General features: G+C 42.6%; 1 protein-coding gene and 1 pseudogene across 1 annotated transcript; one reads left to right on the plus strand and one right to left on the minus strand.

Moving 5' to 3' along the window:
* Window positions 1-933: 933 nt before the first annotated feature.
* LOC121457431 lies at window positions 934-7,517 on the plus strand (annotated as a pseudogene).
* A 7,049-nt stretch (window positions 7,518-14,566) lies between these two features.
* Window positions 14,567-15,568, minus strand: LOC121457432 (olfactory receptor 52I2-like). The gene has a single exon (XM_041666091.1). It carries the CDS (start codon window positions 15,539-15,541, stop codon window positions 14,567-14,569), a length of 975 nt encoding a protein of 324 aa, XP_041522025.1. The 5' UTR covers window positions 15,542-15,568.

Genomic DNA, 15,568 nt, shown 5'->3' on the forward strand with positions numbered 1-15,568 from the left:
AGTGTTTAAATGAATACAATTTGTGTGTTGTTTTTTCTGGGTATAAGCTAGCCAGATGGCTCTGGGCGGGAAGGCGCCCTCCATTCCTTTTACAACACCTCTGGCCTCATAGGGATTCACAGAGACTGAACCGACAACCAGGGAGCCTGCATGGGACTGAGCTAGGCAGGCTGCATACATATTACAGCTGTGTCCTTAGAGGACGCCTAACAGTGGTGACGGGGGTGTCTCTTACTCCTTTACTGACCTTTGGGACCCTACTCCTCACACTGGGTACCCTTAATACATGGGGAGGTACTTAGTCTTACTGAAAATTGGCCTGCCATGTTTTGTTGATATTCATGGGAGACGGGCCCCTTCCTAAGCAAAAATGGAGGAGGACTGGATAGGAGGATGGGAACCTAGGGGGAGGGGAGTGCACTGAAAGGAGAGGAGGGAGGGAAAGCTGCAGCCGAGATGTAAAATAAATAAATTATTGTTTTTAAAAAGAAAAGAATGGTTTTAACGACTGTTTATGACCAAGATTCTTCTGCTTCGTCATTCAATATTGTTTCTAACTTTGAAACTAGGTTGTTGCAATGACGAGCTACCTGGGGAAGTATGGAAGTGTCGAGTAAGCCAGGAAAAACAGAAACGTTTGTTAATAACTTTAAGTGTCTGACATCTGGAGCCATGGTTAGCTGCACATCTTCCAGGAAAACACGATTCCTGCGTGTAAATATGCCACCAAACACTCAAGCTGGGACACTAATTCAAACCCCGCGGGGCTCCCAGGCTGCTGACGTCAACAAGGAAAAGTGACAGATTAACAGCCAATCAGGCCGCTTTTAGTGCAGAAGTGGGCTGGACCAGACCCTGGCCTGAGGTTCGTGGGTTCCGAAGCTGTAGGCGGGTCCTGGAGCTCTGCGGAAGCCGCCAGGTTCTACCAGTACCATGGCAGTCCGGCTTGAGGTCCTCGGCTTTCCGGACCTGGGTGGCAGGTTAAGATCCTTGCGGCTTCTGATGCTGCAGACTGGGCCTCTGGAACTCCGCATCGCCACTGCGGGTTACGCTGAGCATAGAGAAGGGAGGCGGCAGCTGGGGATCTTTGGAAGGCACAGGTCCTGCCCTCCTTACCCAACCCACTAGCCCACCACCCGGTGAACCTGCTTAGGTCTTCCCTGGCCTTCGGGTTCCCGGTTACCTCCAGGCTCCGCCCTCCCTCTCTCGCTCTCCTGTAGGCTCTGTGGAAGCGGCGGCTGGGTGCTCCGTTCTAACGTCGTCAGATGACTTGTCATCTACAAAGATCATGCTGGAGAACCGGGCTAACCAGAAGAGTTTCATAAAGAAAATTAAGTTTACAGTTTTGTGTTGGGCCGTATAGCTGAATATAGCTGTTCTCGGCTGCAAATTGAGCACGCATGAAAGGTTAATAATTTTAAGACTCGATCAAGTAATTTATGTGTGAAAAAGAGCATTAAAGCAGATTTTCTGTTGGAGAACTATTTCTATTTATCCCCAGATCTTTGACAGCTCCCCGTGGCTACATCTTTTTGAGGCCATATGTAAAAATAACATGTTTCTACCACTTTTCATGATTTATCGTTTCTGTTTCTTTGCCTCAGTTTGCTACAGCCAGTATCTTCCAAATTTTCAACTGCTGTTTTGGTTCTAATGTTTCTCTTTGTGTTTTTGATATCAAAGTGTGCACACACACACACAACTACCTTAGATGAAAATATTATATCAAAGTGTACACGCACACACACTACCTTAGATGAAAATATTATATCAAAGTGTACACGCACACACACTACCTTAGATGAAAATATTATATCAAAGTGTACACGCACACACACTACCTTAGATGAAAATATTAACAACTCTACTATCAGCTACCATCTACATTTATATTTAATTCTCATAAATTTGGCGTACGCCTTTAATCCCAGCACTCAGGAGGCAGAGGCAGGCGGATCTCTGTGAGTTCGAGAACAGCCTGGTCTACAAGAGCTAGTTCCAGGACAGGCTCCAAAGCCACAGAGAAACCCTGTCTCAAAAAAACCAAAAAAAAAAAAAAAAAAAACAAAAACAAATACTGAGGAATTGTTCTTGGCACTGAGAATACAATGTAACCAAAATAAACCATCTCTGTAATTTAAATTTATCGTGGCATTAGGAATATTATGATAAAAACAAAATATGCTTGGTCAATCAAACTTGTGGTAAGTGATGTCCCAGTTAAAACAGCACGACCCCAAAGAGGGTCAAATGAGTAGACGTGGGTCAAGGATCCCTCCAACGGGGTTTGCAATGAACCATGCGGGACTTCGGTATTTGCAGAACTGGATCTTAGGATTCCGGATCCCGTGGTCTGGTGGTGGGAGTGGAGCAGGGAAACGGTGAGAAGGAAAGACCTGCTGGTGGCCTGGATCCAAGCCCTACAGATTTTCTGTCCTGGCTCCTCCAAAATGCCCTTCTGCAAGAATCAACAGTGAGTTCTTCCTCTCTGATTTTGAATTTGTCTCATATCCTGAGCTGGAGAAGACAGGTGGTTTTCCCAAAGTAGAATAATAGGAACCTGGCACAAACATCTGCAAAATGAGAACAATGGTTTCTATCCTGGAAATTATGGTGAGATAAACATTATCCATGAAAAGTACATAGAGCCATACCTGGCACATAGTATATATTCAAGAGTGTTTCCTATAATTTCTTATATCTCCTAATAAACTGTAAGAGCATTTGGGGTCTAGGAAGTGTTTCCTAACCCTGATGTAATCACTTGGCAGGCGTGTATTCAGCAGTTCTTTGCCTGGTAGACACTATTAGATCCTGGAGATATAGCAGTATTTAAAGCCAATGTGAAGCCTCCCTTTACAAGGCCTGTTCAGGAGCACAACTTACAATGTGAGTTAACAAATATACCAAGAAAGCCTGCCACTGACCGCTCACGCTCCATACACATGTGTGGCCTGGGCAAAGTCTTCTGTATACATCTATATCCTGAGTGATTCTTGTTTTCCAAGGGGTGCTTTTCCCTCAGCTTCTAACATGCCTCACTGCCTGCTGAGGAGAGTGTCCCATTCTGTTGGTGAATGACAAGACACAGGAGAGGCCATTAGTAAGAACGGGACACTGAGAAACGACATTTTACACTTGAGTGTACAAGCTCTGAAATCCTGAGCAGACAGAGCTCCTGTGCTTTTGCACCTTGAAGAACATAACTGTACACAAAAGGTGTCACAGAGAGAAGCTGACAGTATTTTGTGGCCTTCTTCTGAATGCAGGAATATCACATTTTCAACTACCTTGTCAAAGTCCAAGTGAGAATATGTTGATTTCTATAACATGATGGGAATGGTAGGGTAGAATAAACTCAGAAGAGTCAGAATTGAACAAACAAATAAAGAAGAATTCTCTAAATCCACTGTCTTAGCCATCCCTACCCTTCTTGTGCCTTCTGTGGTGTGAACAGTGTTGCCCCATGAGAGTTTGGGTGGTGGCCAGTGTTCATTATAAATGGCAGCCAATGAAGGTTCTAAAACACGTGTATTTTTATCAATCACTAGTTTTGTTATGGGGGGCAGAGCTTACTGTTGTTACCTTTTCCTCTTATTTTCTCTTTTTTCTTTTATTCTTTGCCGTCTTCATTTCTGTTCTGGGACTGTTGTTAGATGGAACCATAGGTCCTGCAGCATTAGTAGAAGCCTTTGTGGAAGAAATGAGCTATCCTATCTGTATGCCCTTCCTCAGGGAGCCTGTGGGCATCAACTGTGGCCACACTTTCTGCCACAGCTGTCTCTCTGGAAGCTCTCGGGAGAGTCCCAGGACTTGGACCACACCTGTCCCCTTTGTCAAGCTCCTATGCAGCCAAGGAAACTATGTCCCAATTGGCAACTGGCCAGTGTTGTAGATGAGGTCTGTCTACTAAGGTTCTGTATGGAAATGGGACTAAAGACTGATGGGTGTGATCTCCATTAGGAACCTCTGATGTGCTCTGCAAAGAGGCTGACGCGGTAACCTGCAAGGCCTGTCATCAGTCCCCAGAGCATTAAGCACACAGTGTTGTGCCCATAGAGGATGTTGCCTGGGAATATGAGGTAGAATAGAAGCTGGCTACACCAGCCTTTTCTCTGCCCCTCATCTGGTCTTCTCTGTATCAGAAGTCTATCTTGGAGAGCTGATCCCCTTTCCCCTGGTGGCTACAAATGATTGCATCTAATATTCTGAGCTACATCTTTTCCTTCATTCATGGCCATCTTTGATTTTCTTCTCTCCCATTTCCTCTGCATCCCATCTCAAGCCTTATCTTGGGGATGCCTAACCAGAGGATGAGTTTAGTGTTGAGAACTTGAAGCAAACCCTTGGTTTCCATTGGTTTCTATGTGACTTGAATGAGTTTACATAATGACAGCTATTTAGTAGTTAAGAACCTGCTGACTTCCCCCTACTAGGGCCACATGAGTTACTTGACATTAGCTGAATCATTTTAACCTCCTTATTTTATAAATTCAACTCAGGCTTAGTAATTTTGGATCATGACACATTATTTGGGAACTGGAAAGGACTGTAGATGAATCCCTTAGGATTGATTCTCCAATGGCCAGGCATGCTGATGTGCTAAATATACATTAATACTCACAGGATCCATATTATCAGGTCTTTCCGACTTCAGTTTAAATTAAAGACAGATGAAAGGCTAGACTAGAGAGCTTGTTCTTTGCCAAGGGCTCCATTTCCCACAATTGGGGATAAGACCTCTGTCACATGCCTTGCTGGTTTGTCCTAACCACTGTGATCAGCTTCTAGGCCCCACCGTGCTCTTTCTCAGATATACATGAGAAATAATCTTGTTCTATTTTAATTCTCTTTCTTTAAGTTAAGATTAAAATGTAAGGACATATGGCAAATCCTCTGAATAAACATTTTTCTTATGGGACAAATATCTAAAACATTAAAAGTGTGGCTATTTCATTTCATTTTGAGAGTTTTAGAACAAGGAAATAGTTTAACATTCTGACACAGAGGCTAAGATCTTGGCTGGTTCCCAGCCCTGTCATTTATTAGCTTTGGATAGGGCACTTTCTGAGCCTCAGTTTTATTTATAAAATGGTGATGACACCAACATCTGGGGACTGTACTTTTATTAGTCGTTTTTCTTGTTGTTGTCATCAAATCCCAGACAAGAAGCCACGGTAAGGGAGAAGAGGTTCATTTTGACTTAGAGTTCAAAGGGATACAGGGCATTGTGGTGGGAAAATCACAGTGACAGGAGCACATGACATCTGGTCACATGACATACGTAGTTAGGAAGAATAAACAGGAAGTGAGATTAGGCCATAAGACCTCAAGGGCTGCCCCACAGTGATCCGCTTTTTCCACTCTGGCTAGACCTCCTAACGTTCCCTACAGCTTCCCACAACCATCCCCAGCCGAGGATGGGGCTTCAAACACATGGCCTGTTGAGGGTGCTTCACATCCAAATCCCAGCAGTATTACTGTGTTATATATGCTTGAACCATGTCTGTACTTTATATTTTTTTAATTTTATTTTTTCATGGTTTTATTTTTATTGGTTTTTATTGAGTCATATATTTTTCTCTTCTCCCCTCTCTTCCTCCCTGCTGCCCTTCTGCCCTCTCCCGTGATCCCCACACTCCCAATTTACTCAAGAGATCTTGTCTTTTTCTGCTTCCCATGTAGATTAGATCCATGTATATCTCTCTTAGGCTCCTCTTTGATGTCTAGGTTCTCTGGGATTGTGATTTGTAGGCTGGTTTTCTTTGCTTTATGTCTAAAAGCCTCTTATGCATGAGTACATATTATATTTGTATTTCTGGGTCTGGATTACCTCACTCAATATGATGTTTTCTAGATCCATCCATTTGCCCACAAATTTCAAGATGCCACTATTTTTTCCCATTGTGTAGTACTCCATTGTGTAAAAGTACCACATCTTCTTTATTCATTTTTCAGTCAATGGGGCATTTAGGTTGTTATTAGGCTCTGGCTATGACAAATAATGCTGCTATGAACACAGTTGAGCACATGTGTTGTAGTACAATTGAGCATCCTTTGGGTATATACTCAATATGGTATTGCTAGGTCTTGAGGTAAGTTGTTTCCTAATTTTATGAGAAATGGCCACACTGACATTCAAAGGGGCTGTACCAGCTTGCATTCCCACCAGCAACGGAGGAGTGTTCCCGTTACCCCACATCCTCTCCAGCATAAGTTGTCATCAGTGTTTTTGATCTTGGCCATTCTTAAAGGTGTAAGGTGGAATCTCAGAGTTGTTTTGATTTGCATTTCTCTGATGGCTAAGGATGTTGAGCATTTCCTTAAGTGTCTTTCAGCCATTTTAGATTCATATTGAGAGTTCTCTGTTTAGGTCTGTACCCCATTCTTTTATTGGATTATTTGTTCTTTTGATGATCAATTTCTTGAGTTCTTTGTATATTTTGGAGATCAGCCCTCTGTCTGATGTGGACTTGGTAAAAAAAAATCTTTTCCCATTCTGTAGGCTGTCGTTTTGTCTTGTTGACCGGGTCCTTTGCTTTGCAAAAGCTTCTCGGTTTCAGGAGGTCCCATTTATTAATTGTTTCTCTCAGTGTCTGTGCTGCTGGGATTATATTTAGGAAGTGGTTCCCTGTGCCAATGTGTTCAAGTGTACTTCCTGCTTTCTCTTCTATAAGATTCAGTGTGGTTGGCTTTATGTTGAGGTCTTTGATCCATTTGGACTTGTGTTTTGTGCATGGTGGTAGATGTGGATCTATTTTCATTCTTCTATATGTTGATATCCAGTTATGCCAGCACCATTTGTTGAATATTCTTTCTTTTTTCCATTTTATATTTTTTTACTTTTTGTCAAAAATCACATGTTCATAAGTTGTGAATTGATATCTAGGTCTTCGATTCAGTTCCTTTGGTCCTCCTGTTACTTTATAATTCCCTAACAGAAAACTTGCTGTTATCAGAGTGGAAGGCAGTAACTAAATGCTTTTGGCTTTCCCATAAGAATCTTTATTCTCCTGGGAAAGCATCTTACTGTGCGTCCGAACTACCCAAGGAGCTTCCTAAATTCAGGTTCTCTTTTTCTAGGTATAGGGTAAGACTCCAGAGTCTGCTATGCTTATGCTCCTGACTTTGGAGCACACTCTCAGCAGCAAGGTTTTGGGAAACAACAGGGAAGAATAATGAGTAATGAGAATAAAAATAGCCATGAGCAGGGAAGTCCTAAGTTATTGTTTCCTAGCCCACAGACACTTGGCAGCTATGCAAGTTAAGATGATTCTGAACCCAAAGAGCTTCCCTGGGTGTCACATGGGCAGTCTGTGCCTTCTGTGACTCACTTTTCTCTTCCATTTATCCAGCCTTTTGTCTGAGGAATATTGTCACACTCATGAGCTTCCTGTCTCTTGCAGTGCAAACTCCAGGAGGCTCTGGAACTTCTGAGGAAAGAACAGGACAAAGCCTGGAAGCTGGAAGTCAACAAGGAGGAACGAACTGCCAGCTGGAAGGAAGGTTATGCTTGAGAAAGGGACTCACGCCATCCTCCTCCTCCAGAGCTGACGGTGGAGGCTTCCTCGTAGCTGTGAAGCAGAATGCGAGCCTTCGGCTTTCCCTTTACCTAACACTACATAGCTTCTCAAGTCCAGCTTGTGGTTGTGAGGTAGCACTTGCCTCTTGTCTCACATCTCCATGTATGAGGAAAAACCAGTGCTCACACATATGAGCTCATGGGGGTGTGGCTTGTAGAGTGGTAGGCAGTCAAGAACAGCTTTTGTTTCACTTTGCCTAGTGACGGCAGAGCTGCTAAGACTTTGGTTACCTAAATAGTAGGAAACCACTTCTGAAATATATTTGAAACAAAGAGGCATGAAACTCTCTGAATTTTTGGTCAAGAGACAGTACAATAAACATAAAAACATACAATAAACAATAAACATAGAAACATCACCAAGAAGAAAAAGTACCCAACAGTCTAGTTAACATCCTTAGTAACCATCAGTATAACCTCCAGCCTTTCTGAAATGGAAGGTAGTCCACATCTTATCATACCAAGATAATTTGTTGTACCAGGATGGTGGGGCCTGCCTATAGACATGCCCTTGAGAGGCAGAGGAAGAGAATTGCTACAACTTTAAGTCCTACATAGTCTACATAGTGAATGGCAGTCCAGTGGGGCTACATACTGAAACCCTGTTTCAAGAAAAAAGAAAGGAAGTACGCTAGATCCTATGATGGCTAATAAGAGTAGAACAGATTAAACGTCACTCATTCAAAAATGTGAAATCCAAAATGCTCCAAAATTCAAAATGTCTTATAATCAACATAGTACCAAAAGTAGAAAAAAGTTCACATAATGATAGGTCACATTCAGAATGCAATAACACTAAAATTATTTTATAAAATTACGTTCAGGCTATCTGTACAAGATATATTGGAAACATAAATGAAATTCATGTTCAGACTTAGATCTCACTGCCAAAATGTCTCTTTATGTATACATAGTCACAAGTCCAGGAAAATGCTAAGTCTGAAATACTCTGGTTCCACTCATTATATGTAAGAAAATACTCTACCTGTGTAAGGACAAAAACCAAGCCCTTGAGGCTGTGAGGAGTCAGGAAGAGAGGAAGATTGGGTCCTTAGTCTTTGCCTCCGTGGCACCCAGTAAATGGTCATACCAAGTCATTTCCAGAGTGTGTGTGTTCCCACACATGAGTGTCCTCCATCCCACATGAACCTTACACCAAAAAGATCAGTGCTAATTACAGTCTTGGCACCACAGACACAGATGGAAACACGAAACTTCCAAGTTAGCCAGAGCTACACAGGAAAACCCTGTCTCAAAAAAGAACAAAACAAAACAACACCACCAAAAATCAGAAATCCACCAACACAACACCCATTCTCTTAAGGGTTTCAGTTGTCCTACCATGATCTGACACTGAGGTTTTGCCCATAGAGTTGGCATTAATGCCAAGATAGTTTTAAAATACAATGAGGAACTCACTCTCTGTTCTTTTACAAAGTGGTTCCAAAACTAAGCCTTTTGTCTGTTCATTTAATATTTTTCTGTTATCACCCGTTCTGAACAAAAGAGCCTTTCTTATACTATGTAAAACTCTGCTTCTAATTATGAAGCCTTAGAGTGTGTGAATATGGCTCTGATGTCATACAAAATATTGACACCAAAATGTAGTTGGATTAGGGATCAGAGTGGATGTGGCAAGTGCACTCTGAGTAGGCTCCATTCCTGCCTAAGCACATTTTCTGACCACTCCCAGACCATTCCTCTTTCTTGGGACATGCACAGGTAGTTTGACCTAGGAAACTATGAAGTAGACCACGGTAAGTCCCCCACACTTTCCTTAAGCCCAAAGAGCCTTAACATTGCATCATCGGAGGCCTTAGCCTGGCATGGCCATATCACCCGACAAGAAAGGTGTTGACTTAATATTCAGATGCAGCCCAAGAAGTGTTTCTAATATTTCCTTTCAACCCTCCATGAAAAGGGCTTATTTGCCAAGCCTTGAGACTAGTTAGTTTGTGTAGGCTCTCAAGTACCGTAACCCCTGATTAATAAAGGTTTTGCAGCCTAAGAGGTTGTCTCGTCCTTATCATTGAGTCCTGACTCTTCTTAGCTCTCAAATCTCCTGAATGGTTGAGTAGATCAGAAAGGTGAAAGTCGGTGTTAGGGTCCCATGTGCAGGAAAAGACATCTTCTGTGTTACCCAAACGTAAGATAAGCTGGGTCTCCAGCCTCACCACATGGTGTCCACTTGACTCCTGGAGGGATGACTGACCCCACACTGGTGCAGAATCTTCCAGAGTTTTCTAAAGACCCAATTTTCTAGGACTAGATATTCACATATGGTCTTTTTGAGAAAAAAAAATGAAAGACAAACCTTCAGAATAGTAAATGCTGTATACTGAGACTGGCTGAACTACAGAACAAGTTCCATGTCACGGTCAAATAAAATCCATCGCTGACAGATGAGATCACACTGAGGACTTCACAGTGGAATTGAGAAGAATCGTGAAAATGAAGCCTGGGTATCCCTGTAGCCGCAGTCTGTGTTTCGGATGCTACAGATTTGGGGCTGAGCTTTGGTGCCTATGGATTTGAAGAAAACTGAAGGATCCAGAATGCCCACACCCATTCTCCTCTGACCCAGAAGCTGCTCTCTATAAACTCACCTTTCACCTGTGGGTGTCCTTATGCCCTGCTCCACCTTCCTGTCTGCAGCACTGGGAACCTCATCTCTTCCCAGATCTCTCAGTGGTTTGGAGTTAGTGATAGTCCTCATTTCTTTTAAACATTTTTTTACTTGGTTTTATTTGCTTTTCTTCTTAGTTGGTGTTGTGTGTGTGTGTGTGTGTGTGTGTGTGTGTGTGTTTAGTCTTTTCAAAATAAAGAGCATTTGTTTTAATTGCTTACTCTTTAAAATATTTGAATATTTTCTTGAGAATATCAATAATGACTTCCATTAAAGATCTGTTGTGAATACAGTAACTTCTTAAGCATCATTTCCTGTATGCTTATTTTATGATTAGCTTGTTGGGCCACTCAAAACACATGCTATAAGATACAGAAATCTAAGATGTAGAGATTACACTCTCAACACACGGAAACATGCTGCTTGTTGGGGTGAATTCTTTCAAAAAGCCTATGCCCAAATCTCCTGAGACACCTTTCCAGCCTCACACTGGCCCTTAATCCCTGAAGGTGCATGTGTCTTCAGGGTTCATCCCTGAAAAGTGACCTAGGCAAGTCATTTAACATCAATAAGTAAATCATAGGATGTGAAAGGATATTTTATTCCAAATAAAAGGATGGAGGGATGCAGAATTAACATGCTGTCCGGATGAAAGCAGTACTGCATGCATATTCACTTGAATACAGCATTGCAGCCTGTGACAACCTCATGTGCCTCCGTCGACACCCAAAAACAATCTCACTCTGCCCTAGGGCATCTGTTTTCTCAAAGCAAGTCTTGGCCCCTAAAAATACATATTTACCAGTCCAGGGTTGTACTTACCTTTTCATTTCTCTGCTTTGGACACAAGTAACCCTATATACCTATTATATAGGTGTATAATATACATCTGCCATCCCTCGCATCCTTTCCAGAGGAAGTGCAGGTGTCCATAATGCCTCCAGACCTGGCCGGCCACATTATACTTATATACTTGGATAGGGAACTAGAATCCTCAGTTCTGACGTAACCCTAACCTCGAGACTTTTTAAATTCAAATGCTTTCCTAATTCAGTTATCACATAATAGATTTCCTCTTGTAGAGTTCATTCTCTGGTTAAGAATGCCTCCTATTACACATGTCTCACACCAAATAATATGTAGATTCACGAGAAGCAGTAACATCACAGGAACCACAGGAGATCAAAGACAATGGGGTTACTTTGAGTGTGGTCCTTTCCAAACACCTCCCACTGGTAGACTCCCTTTCCCATGAGATACTCTGGCGTCTGTCTTCCCAGAACACCACTGCTCTTGGCCTCTGCCCAGCAGCCAAACACTGTGACTCCTCCAGAGACTGCCTCTCTTCTCTGCAGTCTCTTGGGCATTTCAGACTGAGAGGAGTCAGGAGCCTGGAGAGCAAAGTGTTTGTGTCTTCTCATCTCCAGAGGATACTTAAACATTTGACTAATGATGCAGTATACATCTAAAAAAAATCAAATGGTCCAAGTTTAATTTTTTTCTCTTAGTACATTTTTTTCATTCATGTATTTGTTGACTTATCTATTTATTTATTGTGCATATGTATGTGGGGATGCCCATACCACGGTATACATAGGAAGGTCAGATAGCAGCTCGAAGTAGTCATTCCTCTTCTTCCGTCATGTAGCTCCTGGGAACTGAACTCAGGTTGTCAGGTGGCAGCAATGCCTGTACCCACTGAGCCATTGTACCAGCCCTGGTGTTATACTAGCCCTGGTTACTTTTTTAATTCTTCAATACTCCAGAACCTCTAAGGCAGTGGTTCTCAATCTTCCTAATGCTGCAATCCTTTGATACAGTTCCCCATGTTGTGATGACCCCCAAATATAACATCATTTTTATTGCTACTTCATAATTATAATTTTGTTACTTTTATGAAACATAGTATAAATAGCTCATATTTCCAATGGTCTTAGGTGACCCCTGTAAATGGGTCATTGAACCCCATAGAGGATGTGACTGAGAGATTGAGAAACACTGCTCTAGTGGGTGTTTTCTTAAGATTTCCACATTTGGTTTCTCAGTCCTCTGAAGGACCTGCTGTCATTATACCGACATTTCATCTCTGAACTTGAGATACAGAAAAATGTGCAAAGCTTCTAAGACCAAGGATGAAGTTGCAGATTCTAAATCAGAACATGCTTCACTGGTCTCATACGGTTTGCACATCTGTGTGATGCCATGAACGTGAGGGCCAAGAACTAAGCTTGGAGACCCGATTCCATTGTTTATGAATTACCTAGTGGGATTGCTGCATCATCAGGTTATCCCTGCTTTTCATATTTCATAGATTACCCATCCCACTAACATAGTGTTACTGTTCCAGTCTCCACTAACGGTACAAAGCGATTTCAGTTTGTTTGCACTTTCACCCAGAGTTGGTTTTTACATGGCAGGGGGTGGTCTAGTTTGAGTTTCTGTGATCACGCCTAGGGTCAAATGGATTATCTCACTGTAGTTTTATTTTTAATCCCTGTAATTATTAGTGACAAAGAGCATCTTTGCATATGTTAGCTGGTCACTTGTACATGTCCTTTACAGAAATATCTGCTGTTCTTTTGGTCCCTGCCCTAGCCACGCCTACTCCTTTTAACTCCTGACCTCCGCCCCGCCATCGCTCTCTTCCTGCTTTTCCTCTCACATGGGGCTTTGCCTCTCTCCTCCCCGAGTCACGGCACCAATCTTGTTCTTAAAAAATATCCCTTGGGGTCCCACGCCCCGCAGCAAACTCTGGCGGGTCCCAGCAGTGCCGGGCGCCGGCTCTAGGGTCCGGCACCCGAGCAGGCGGCTACAGCTTCTCACGCGGTGGGTCAGACATATAAACACAAAAATAGCCATAAATGTTTATTAAAGAGGGGGAGAGAGAAAGAGAGAGAGAGAGAGAGAGAGAGAGAGAGAGAGAGAGAGAGAGGAGAGAGAGGAGAAAGAAAGGAAGGAAGAGAGAGGAGAGAAAGAGAGAGAGAGAAAAGGGGAGAGAGAGAGAGAGAGAGAGAGAGAGAAGGGGAGAGAGAGAGAGGAGGAGAGAGACAAAGCCCCTTGTGAGAGGAAAAGCAGGAAGAGAGCGATGGCGGGGCGGAGGTCAGGAGTTAAAAGGAGTGGGCGTGGCTAGGGCAGGAACCAAAAGAACATTATCGATTGCAGTTTGAGTACCTGATTTGTTGTTGTTGAATTATATAATTTAATCATTTACTAAGTAAATAATTCTTATTAAATACCCAGTTCCAAATATACCTTCTTCCATCCCGCATGGCGTCTCTGCACTCTGTTTTATCTTTTGTTACACAAGATTAGTTCTGCTCCTTGTAGCTGCATCTATTTTTCGCTTTTGCTGACTACACTTTGGATATCATATCCAAGAAATTTTTGCAATGTTAAATGTTTTCTCTAGTTTTATGATTTTCAGTCTTCCAATTAGTTCTTCATATTTTTTCTGTTAATTTTTGCATACGGTGTAAGGTCTCCTCTAATAGTTTTGCATTTGAAAGTCCAGTAGTGATAACACCATGAGCAATGTCAGATCTGTTAACCAAATATACCTCTGAGTTCAGGTCTGAGCTCCCTATTAATTATTTTTCCATCTTTACGTCAGTACTATACTGATTATATTTCCAATAGACTTAAAACTAATTAGAAGAGGTGGAAGACAGTTCATTCTAATCAAGGGAACAATTAACCAACCTGCTACTGCAGTTTTTCCTAGCACTTTGGATTTTAGTAACAGATAATTAGTCTTATTAAGATTTTCAATTTCATTAAGAATCAAATATATGTGTCTCTGCCCTATGAAACTGTGTGGCTATCAGAAGGGAATTTCCTCCCAGATTCAGGATTGGTTTTTTTATTACTGTGTTTCTTTTTCCAGTTCATTCATTAGAAAGGGGCCAACACCATTGACCTTAAGTTTACATAAGATAAACTAAAATCTATTTTAGGTGAAGGAGGTTTGTGCTCCAAGAATAAACACGGGCATCAAATAAAATGGATTCACTGGTTAGCCAGAGAGGAAGAGGTAGTTTGTAGCACAGCATAACACTGGGGGAGGAACAAGAAAGTTCTAGCAAGGGAAAAAGGGACAAACTAACTTTCATCAACAGAGGGAATGATTTTAGATAGGAATAGAGATCTTTTTTTAAAAAAAAAAACAAAATAAAGAAACAAAATAACAAACTCATGCTCTGCCCAAATTTCAATATAGTAGCATGCTAAATAAAGACACCAGGAAATACAATCACTTCTGTCAAACTCTAGTGAGAAGCTGAAGTAAGCCAGTCCTTGTCCATAGATCTCAGAGTTTTCACGGCCGTTGGCTGGAACTTAAGGTATGGGAAGCTGTGTGCTCACGAACCGTGAGTACCCTGGTGAGAGAAGCCCTGCATCAGCAGACTCCATATCCGCTCCCGGATCTGCTTGGTCCTGATACCATAAATGACAGGGTTCAGGGTGGGCGGAATGATCAGGTACAAGTCAGCCAGCAACACTTGGGTGTGCAGCGGAACTTTGTCCTGCCCTAGCCAGGCTACATAGATGGACGCCATCCCAGGGAGATAGTACAGAGCCATAACCGCAACATGAGAGCCGCACGTACTCAGCGCCTTCCGCTGTGCTTGCTTTGATGACAAACCAAACACTGCCCTGAGGATCAAAGTATAGGAGGCAGAAATGAAGGCCACATCTGAGCCCACAATGATGGAGGAAAAAACCAAACTGTAGAGACTGGTAGGCATGGGATCAGCACACGCTAACTTGGCCACAGCCATGTGTTCACAGTAGGAATGTGGAACTACACTGGAGCCACAGAAAGGCAAATGACTCAACATCCAACTCAACGGAGTCATAAAAATCACAGCTCTAGTGGTGATGGTCACACTAATCCCCAGCATCACGTTAGGAGTGAGGATTCTCATATAATGTAGGGGCTTGCAGATGGCCACATAGCGATCAAAAGCCATGGCCAGTAGCAGCCCTGTCTCTACAGCTGTGGCTGCATGGACAAAGTACATCTGAGTGAAACAGGCATTAAAGCTGATGGAGCCGCCTCCTGAGCTGAAGATGCTCAGCATCTTAGGTACCACAGAGGAAGCCATAACAATGTCCACAGCAGCCAGAACACAGAGAAAGAAGCACATGGGCTCTTGGAGAGTGGAGTCCATGCAGATCACAGTGATGATAAGGGTGTTTCCTAGGAGTGCTATGCTGTACATGGAGCTCAATGAGATGGCCAGCCAAAGATAGGAAGACTGCAAGCCTGGAACGCCAACGAGGAAGAAGGTGGCAGGGGACTCCATTGTGTGATTGTAGGATGTAGCCAGCATCACTGGTCAGACTGCTTTCCTGTTCAT

Source organism: Microtus oregoni, unplaced genomic scaffold (assembly GCF_018167655.1).
Source record: "Microtus oregoni isolate MIOR12 unplaced genomic scaffold, Mior012 000016F_ref0000370, whole genome shotgun sequence".
Lineage (NCBI taxonomy): Eukaryota > Metazoa > Chordata > Mammalia > Rodentia > Cricetidae > Microtus > Microtus oregoni.

Coding starts and splice junctions, on each gene's coding strand:
- LOC121457432 (XM_041666091.1), bottom strand. CDS start 15,541: ATGCTGGCTACATCCTACAATCACACAATGGAGTCCCCTGCCACCTTC.